This window comes from Octopus sinensis, linkage group LG14 (assembly GCF_006345805.1).
Source record: "Octopus sinensis linkage group LG14, ASM634580v1, whole genome shotgun sequence".
NCBI lineage: Eukaryota > Metazoa > Mollusca > Cephalopoda > Octopoda > Octopodidae > Octopus > Octopus sinensis.
The window spans coordinates 24,926,453-24,936,452 of NC_043010.1; the positions used below are offsets into that span (position 1 = coordinate 24,926,453).

The window sequence follows — 10,000 nt, forward strand, 5'->3', positions numbered from 1 at the left end:
TTTTTTGCTTTTAGTAATTTATATATTGTTAGACACGAAAACAAGAACGATCTCCAACAGAAATAGATACATCTATATAACCGTACATACATACATACATACATACATACATACATACATACATACATACATACATACATACATACATACATACATACATACATACATATACACGTACACACGCATATATATACACATTGATATATTACATATTATAGACTGTGTTACCTTGAGATATCAAGCGATTGCTTATTTATTGTCGACGACAGCAAATAACGGACAAGACGATAAAGATGAATAACAGAAGGGTTCCAACCATGTTCGCTTATTGTTATATTTCTTTGATATTGCTCACAGTATTAACGGCAAAAATTACATTTGCGATTACATCCAACATTTGCGAGGTAGGTTCAACAACCTTATTATTGTTGTTTTTGCTGCTGTTGTTGTTGTTGCTGCTGCTGCTGCTGCTGCTGCTGTTGTTGCTGCTGTTGTTGTTGTTGTTGTTGTTGTTGTTGTTGTTGTTGTGTTGTTATAGACGTCGCACAGTATGCAATATCTTGAGGTTGTTGATTGAAGATATTGTGCTGCCGGGGGTTTGTACTGTTTGTCAAATGACAACAAGGACCTCAGACAGACAGTACTTTATGCAATATGTGTGCAGTTCCAAGTAATGCTGACTTTTGCAACACACCTAGATTGTAGGGTATTTCTAAAGTTTTCAGATGTTTTTTTTTTCAGACTGGGTGGTATTGAACCCAATGCTCTGATGGCATTAGGGTTAACCTTTATGTTTGACTCTCGTAGCTGCCACATCTTAGCGATCTCAATTCTCAGGTCTCCATATTCATCAACCTCTCTTTCTTTCATATTATTATTATTATTATTATTATTATTATTATTATTATTATTATTATTATTGAGTGAGTGAGAGAGCAGTGGGGTAAAATATACGAAACCCAGTATACCCATCATGACTACCCGTCTGACAATGGTACACTAGGCACATGCATCACAACCATATGTACACGACGTGGTGATCTCATATCAAGATAAACAGCACACGACGTTGCAGGTGGGGCCCAGTTAGAATTTTCTTCTAGTCGAGTAACCCATCCCGCTCAAAAGGTCCCTGAATAAGGGTTGTTTAAGAATGTTTGAACGAAGCGCCCATCTTTCCAGAGGTGAATTATTCAAATCCCAAAGAATCCCTCTCAACACATGGCTATGATGCTTCCCCATCATCATCATCATTATTATTATTATTATTATTATTATTATTATTATTATTATTATTGAGTGAGAGAGCAGTGCATACCATCAAAGTGACACTGGGGTAAAATATACGAAGCCCAGTATACCCATCATGACTACCCGTCTCATAAGGGTACACTAGGCACATGCACCTAGTATATTATTATTGTTGTTGTTGTTGTTGTTGTTGTTGTTTCCTTTCATCATAACTTTATTTCAGCTGCCTTAGTACCGGGCACCCTCCGGAGGCCAAGAGTAGCAAGGACACTCTTGTTTTGCTATGCATGCTAAAATTATCACCACATTTATTCCATTTTAGATGGAGAGTACTTTCCGTAGTATATGGGCTGTACCCTTCAAGCTTATCTTTTGTAGTTCACGGAGATTGGAGTTAACAGGGAGTTGCTTAATATACTTCTCAGCTCTCTTCTTTATCATTCCCAACGCACCAGTTACTAATAGTGTTATCATAGAACTAAGCTTCCACATTTTTGTGATTTCAATTTGCAGATCTTTATAGTGAGAAAGCTTTTCGTATTCCTTTCTTGAGACATTTTGGGACAGTCATATCTATTAACAGACAAGTTCCTCTGTTGTAGTCCTTGATCACAATTCAATTTGATCACAAGTCAATTTTACTGTCTCTTTGTATTGGGAAGTTCCAAAGGACGGCGACACCCTCACCATTTACTACCCCCTTTGGATGGTGCCTATACCACTTATCATAGGATTTAATTCTGTAGTATTTACAAGCATTCCAGTGGATATACTGCTCTAGTCTGTCATGTCTTATGAGGTACTCTTTTCAGCGAGGACTGAGCAGCCAGAAACAACATGATCAATTGTCTCTCTATCATTATTATTATTATTATTATTATTATTATTATTATTATTATTATTATTATTATTATTATTATTATTATTATCATCATCATCATCATTATTATATTATATTATTATTATTATTATTATATTATTATTATTATTATCATTATTATTATATATTATTATTATTATTATTATTATTATTATCATCATCATCATCATCATTATTGTTATTTACTTTTAATCTGCATGTTCGTTACAGTCACTTGCGAGACCCACCCAGAATGTTAAAGTACGACTGACAGCTTGGGGAGGGGAAGTAGCGAAATAGCTTCATGTAATACAACACAGACATTTAAATGAATAGGGTTTTTCTAAGGAGTGGCCATTATTATTATCATTATTATTATTATTATTATTATTATTATTATTATTATTATTATTATTATTATTATTTATTATATTATTATTATTATCATTATTATTGAGTGAGAGAGCAGTGCATGCCATCAAAGTGACACTGGGGTAAAATATATGAAGCCCAGTATACCCATCATGACTACCCGTCTCATAAGGGTACACTAGGCACATGCACCTAGAGTATTATTATTATTATTATTATTATTATTATTATTATTATTATTATTATTATTATTATTATCATTATTATTATTATTATTATTATTATTATTATTATTATTATATTATTATTATTATTATATCATCATTATTATTATTATTATTATTATTATTATTATTATTATTATCATTATTATTATTATTATTATTATTATTATTATTATTATCATCATCATCATCATCATTATTGTTATTTACTTTTAATCTGCATGTTCGTTACAGTCACTTGCCGAGACCCACCCAGAAATGTTAAAGTACGACTGACAGCTTGGGGAGGGGAAGTAGCGAAATAGCTTCATGTAATACAACACAGACATTTAAATGGATAGGGTTTTTCTAAGGAGTGGCCATTATTATTATTATTATTATTATTATTATTATTATTATTATTATTATTATTATTATTATTATTATTGCCTTTGCACAGCTTCTAACGCTGGAGATGTTCTTCGGTGTCAGCTGTTCACTACCAGTGAACTAAGGTAACACCTCTTATTTTTCGAGCACCTTCCGGAATATTCGAGCGGTTCCAAGCAGTGCTGTTTTCTGCAAGTGTTCCACCCTTATTGCAGCCCCTATTTGTTCCACTACTTCTCGAGATTTTTACTCACTGTTCCCAGGGTTCCGACAATTATTGGCACGACTGCTACCTTTTTCATCAACCACAACTGCTTAACTTCCTAAGCTAACCTATCATATCTCTATACTTTTCTTTCTTCCTTATCGCATACCTTGTTGTCAGCTTGGCATGCTATATCTATGATCCAGCATTGTTTGTTTTCTTACTCAATTAAAAAATGTCCGGCTTCCTATTCTCTATCTCATTGGTCGTCGCACTGAATCATAAAATCCGATAAGATCTTTCCATTTTCGACGATGCCTTCAGGTTTGTGGTCATACCAATTTGTTGCTCTGTCAAGTCCATACTTGTTGCAGAGTGTCCAATGGACAAGCCTGGCTATATTGTCGTGGCGTTTCTTATATTCCTTCTGGGCTAGTGGCGTACATTGGCTGGTAATATGCCATACAGTTTCATCGTTTTGTCCACAGATTCTGCTCTTATCACTTTCTGCTGTGTTGTCTAATCTGTATTTTATGTAGTTTGTTCTTAGTGCTTGCTCTTGGGCAGCACAGATTAGAGCCTCCGTTTCCGGTTTTAAATCACTTTTAGTTATCCACAGCCTCTTTTTTCTCTGTCTGTCTTATCTTCAACATCCCTATGAAATTGACAATGCATTCTTTTCTTTACCCACCTATTTTCAGTTTCATTCATTGATTCTCAACTGCTTATGCAATGCTTTATCTTTGTAATCTCCCATCCTACACAAGCCTGAGGTCATCCATGGATAACAAATGGTTGACTTTTTGTTGGCGGCGTTTGAATATATACCCAGCTTTTGCTTTCCTCATAATCATTGTCAGTGGTATCAAGCACAGTACAAAGATCAGTGGGGACAGGCAATCCCCTTGGAAGATGCCCCTCCTAATTTCTACGACCCTAAACTTCCGTATGCTGTCAGGTCCATTCTCCAATTCGCCATACTTTTTCCAAGCAATCGCTCAACATTCGATGCAATCCCAACAGGCTCATACACTCCATAATCCAAGAACGTGGGATTATATCGTACGCCTTACGATAGTCGATCCATGACATGTCTGAGTTACTTTTCCTCTTCTTGCAGTCTCAAAGTACAGTTTTGCCTATCAGGAGTTGATCCTTGGTACCTCTGCACTTACGTTTGCAACCCTTCTGCTCATGTGGCAAGACTCCATTTTTTCCAGATGTTCGTACATTGACTCTGCGCGTATTCCAGATAAATGGCACACAGGATATCGGCCTGTAATTGTCTACCGTATTGCCTTTTTCGATGTTTTTTCAAGCACAGCACAGTCCTACCCAATGTCAACCATTCTGGTGTTACTTGGTCGGCATTTAACAAGGTGTTGAGTTGCGCAGCTATTCGTACATGACATTCACCAAATCTTTTGATCCAGTAGCCTTGAACTTCATCTGGTCTCGGGGCCTTCTAGTTGCCCTTTTTTTTTTTTTTTTTTGCTTATTTCCTTCACTTCCCTAACTGAAATGACTAGTTCTGCCTGTTTTGGACAGACTGTTTGTTTCAGGTCTTGCAACTATTCAGCATCCTTCTTGTACTCTTTGACTTTGCTCCTGATGTCACTCCCAAACCTTTGACTTTCAAAGTCATCTGGTATCACCTTTTCATCTGTGCACTCTCCATTTATTTCTTTATAGAATCTCTTCTGATCTACTCTGAATAACCTATTCTGGTGGTAACCCCTCATTCTTTGGTCGTATCTTACCATCTTTGCTTTCTTTGCAACGAGGCTTGCTTCCCAACGACATGGTTCCAGGTTCAGTCCCACTGCATGGCACCTTGGGCAAGTGTATTCTATTATAACCTCGAGCCGACCAAAGCCCTGTGAGGGATTTGGTAGACGGAAACTGAAAGAAGTTTGTTGTATATATATTATGTGTGTGCTGCGTGCGTGTGTGTGTGTATGTATGTATGTATGTATGTATGTATGTATGTATGTATTATGTATGTATGTATGTATGTATGTGTGTGTATCTATGTTTGTGTGTCTGTGTTTGTCCCCCCAACATCGCTTGACAACCGATGTTGGTGCGTTTACGTCCCCGTTACTTAGCGGTTCGGCAAAATAGACCGATAGAATATGTACTAGGCTTACAAAGAACAAGTCTTGGGGTCTATTTGCTCGACTAACAAGTAAAAGAATATTTCACACAACAGATTAGATTGTTGGAGAAGAAAAGAATCCTAACATCGGTCTACCACAACTAACCTTAGATGCCAAGAACCCTCCTAAGTACCCAAGCTGTCCCTAATAACACTATATTCTAGAGCTGTACTAAACTGGGTTTTTGCCTATTTCCTCTATTCATCTGTTCAAATCTTTAGGAATAGTTCCTAATGCACCTATAACTATAAGAATACATCTTACCCGCACTTTCCATAGTCTCTGTAACTCAATGGTTAGAACTTGTGCTTTGCTATTTTCTCTGTATCCCTCACATTGATTTTCTCATCATTTGAGACTACAAAGTCAATTATCTGTACTACTACCAAATCAGGCCTTCTAGCTTCTGAACTGAATGTTAAAGTCTCACATCCTATATTTCTTACTTTCTAGTATTTTACAAGGTTCATGTTCGTACCATTTATTATTCTGCGAGTTGAGAGAATCGTTAGCATGCCGGGAAAAATGCTTAGCGACATTTCATCCGGCTTTACGTTCTGAGTTCAAATTCTTCGAAGGTCGACTTCGTCTTTTATTTTTCGGAGTTGAATCACTGGGGTTGATGTAATCGACTGGTACCCACCGCCCAAAACTTTCAGGCCTTGTAGCTATAGTAGAAAGGATTATTATTATTATTATTATTATTATAATTATTATTATTATTATTATTATTATTATTATTATTATTATTATTATCATTATCATTATTATTATTATTATTATTATTATTATTATTATGTATAATTCTTGCTTTAATCATCATTTCGAGGATCGTTTCGTATAGCTATCATTCCACTTTTTATAATTACTCTGGCGATGAATTGACAAAATCATTAACGAGTCGAGGTAAAGTCTAACAGTATTTAATCACGGCTTTTACCTTCTGAGTTCAAATCCCGCTAAGTTCAATTTTGCCTTTCATCCTTTCGGGGGTCGATAACATAAATACTAGTCATGATTTCAAATTCTGATACAATACCAACAATTTTGAAGAGAAATGATTAAATCATTGAACCCAGCACTTGACTAATGCATTATTTTATCGACCCTAAATATGAAGGGCAAAGTGGACCTTGGCGGAATTTGAACTTAGTCTGTAATGAGTCAGAAGAAATAACACAAGATATTTTTTCCGATGCCCTATAGATTTTGCCAGCTCGACCGACTTAATAATGGATTCAAATGTTGGCACAAGGCCGGCAATTTTGGCGGAGGGAGTGAGTTGATTACATCGACCTCTGATCTCAACTGGTACTTACTTTATAGTCTCCGAAAGGATGAAGGGTAAAGTCGACGGAATTTGAACTCAGATCGTAGCAACGAGCAAAAAGTCGCTAAGCATTGGACGATTTTCGTGCACTCGTTTGGGCATTCAAACTGTTTTGTACGTTTTGGCGATGCAGACAAGCAAACGCACGCACACACACACACACACACACACACACACACACACACTCACACACACACACACACACACATACACACACACGTACGCGCGTACGCACACACGCATACATACATGTACGTATGTACGTTAATATGTCCGTGATAAAAAGGCGGCGAGCTAGCAGAAACGTTAGCACGCCGGGCGAAATGCTTAGCAGTATTTCGTCTGCCGTTACGTACTGAGTTCAAATTCCGCCGAGGTCGACTTTGCTTTTCATCCCCTCGGGATCGGTAAATTAAGTTCCAGTTACGCACTGGAGTCGATGTAATCGACTTAATCTGTTTGTCTCTCCCTGTTTGTCCCCTCTGTGTTTAGCCCCTTGTGGGTAGTAAAGAAATAGGTATTTCGTCTGCCACTACGTTCTGAGTTCAAATTCGTCCGAGGTCGACTTTGCCTTTCATCCTTTCGGGGTCGATAAATTAAGTACCTGCTGCGTACTGGGGTCGATCTAATCGGCTTGCCTCCTCTCCAAAAATTTCGGGCTTTGTAGCAAGAGTAGAAAAGAATATGTCCATGATAAAGAAAGAAAGAAAATGAAAAATTGACTCCAGTACATGACTGGTACTATATTTATCGATTTTGTAAGGATGAAAAGAACACTTGTCATCGGTGGGATTCGAACTCAGAGCGCAGAGAGTCAGTATAATAATTGCAAAGCAATCTATCTGACACTAAAGACTCGGCCAATCAACCACATACAGTGCGCGCGCTTGAGTGTATGTTTGTGTCTGTGAGAGAGAGATACAGATACATCCGTACATACATATATTCTTACAGACATACATACAGACAGACATGCACACACATATACATACATATACATACATACATATATACATACATACATTCTTACAGGCATACAGACAGACAAACAGACAGACATACACACACACATACAGACATACAGACAGACACACATACATGCATACACAAGTATTCATACAGAGAGAGAGACTAAGACACAAATACGTACACACAAACATACACACATACATACAGGCATAATTAAGTAAGCATACATACAGAAAGAGAATGAGAAAGAGAGAAATAGTGTTTGTGTGCGTGCGTGTGCGTGTGTGTGTGTGGAGAGAGAGAGGGGGAGAGAGGGTTTTTTTAAATAAATATCATTTAACACCTGAAACGTGCTACAATTAAAACACGATGCCTTAATTAGATTGAAAGAAGAGACAAATGGAAACGGAAAGTGATCTCGAATGCTGTTGCGTGTAATGCTAACCTTGACGGTTCAAATACGGTACGTGATGAAACATCAGCCATATCTACGGGAGCAGTGACGTCACGAAACTGGTTCGTGAAGAAATTGTAATGCGGGGTCATAACCGTTTGTATTTTAAACCGTTTGTATTTAAAAGTAATATGTGCAAAGTACCATTTTCCTTTCTTTTTCTCTCTTTCTCATTTGTAAACACACACACACACACACACACACACATATTGGGTTGGTGTATAATTCTTGCGGCTTTTTTTTTCAACAGTATTTAACAAAAGCATCTTTAAATGATGGTCTGACCATCTGCCAAGCAAATAGGAAGCAGTAATTGAAGTAGATGGTGAATATGCTCCGGAATAATCACTTAAAAATGTTTTTGTTACATGTTGTTATTGTTTTTGTTGAATAAAATTTGTTGAAAAAAAGACGCACCAACGCAATATATTAAAAGTGGGGAAGGCCGGTTTATGGGATTAGGTTTCCCGCCCATAAAAGATTTAGCTTTATGTCAAATCGTCAGATCCCAAAAACCCGTTGGCCCCATGACCTCTTAAAAGTATGAAGATTTACCTCTCAATGTTTTTAAGAGGTCATGGGCCAACAGGTTCTTGGTATTTGACGATGTGCCATAAAGCTAAATCTTTTAAGGGCGGGAAATCTAAGGTAATCTTATCTGGGTAATAATCTTATAGCGTGCTTTGCAAAGCTCCTCTGCGGTTATGGGCTATTTCATCGATCCTGAAGGGATAAAGGACATTTGAATTTAGAACCTAAAGCGACATTTGAATTTAGAACCTAAAGAAGAACAAAATACCGCTAAGAATTTTGTCTGACGCGGTAACGATCCGGTCAGCTCACCACCTGAATAATAATAATAGTAATGATGATGATGATGATGATGATGATGATAATAATAATAATAATAATAATAATAATAATAATAATAATAATAATAATAATAATGATAATAATGATAATAATAATAATAATAATAATAAATAATAATAATAATAATAATAATAATAATAATAATCATAATAGTAGCAATGATAAAATTAAAATAATGATAATAAGGATCCTTTCTACTGGTGGCACAAGGTCTCATATTTGGGAAAAGAGATTAAGTCGATTATATCGACCCCAGTGCGTAACTGGTACTTATTTAATCGACCCCGAAAGGATGAAAGGCAGAGGAGACAAACAAGGACAGACATAGGTATTAAGTCGATTATATCGACCCCAGTGTGTAACTGGTACTTGATTTATCGATCCCGAAAGGATGAAAGGCAAAGTCGACCTCGGCGAAATTTGAACTCAGAACGTAACAGCTGACGAAATACCTATTTCTTTATTACCCACAAGGGGCTAAACATAGAGGGGACAAACAAGGACAGACATAGGTATTAAGTCGATTACATCGACCCCAGTGCGTTACTGGTGCTTAATTTATCGACCCCGAAAGGATGAAAGGCAAAGTCGACCTCGGCGGAATTTGAACTCAGAACGTAACGGCAGACGAAATACCGCTAAGCATTTCGCCCGGCGTGTTAACGCTTCTGCCAGCACGCAAACTTGCTAATAATAATAATAATAATAATAATAATAATAATAATAATAATAATCCTTTCTACTCTAGGCTCAAGGCCTGGAATTTGGGGGGGGGGGGGTAGTTGATTACATAGATCCCAGTGTTTCACTGGTACTTGATTTATTGACCTTGAAAAGATGAAAGATAAAGTCGACCTCGGTGGAATTTGAACTCAGAACATAGCGACGGGTGAAATACCGGTAAGTTTTCCGTCCAGCGTGCTAACGATTCTGCC

General features: G+C 36.9%; 1 protein-coding gene across 1 annotated transcript in view; it reads left to right on the plus strand.

Annotated features, from left to right (window-relative positions):
• The window catches only part of LOC115219204, a 15,511-nt gene that overhangs the window by 416 nt on the left and 5,095 nt on the right, over nucleotides 1-10,000 (plus strand). Inside the window, exon 1 of the mRNA XM_029789323.2 lies at nucleotides 1-404. This exon is cut by the window's left edge and continues 416 nt beyond it. Within this exon, the coding sequence (XP_029645183.1) occupies nucleotides 294-404 (111 nt within the window). The 5' untranslated portion in view covers nucleotides 1-293. The remainder of the gene's footprint in view (nucleotides 405-10,000) is intronic.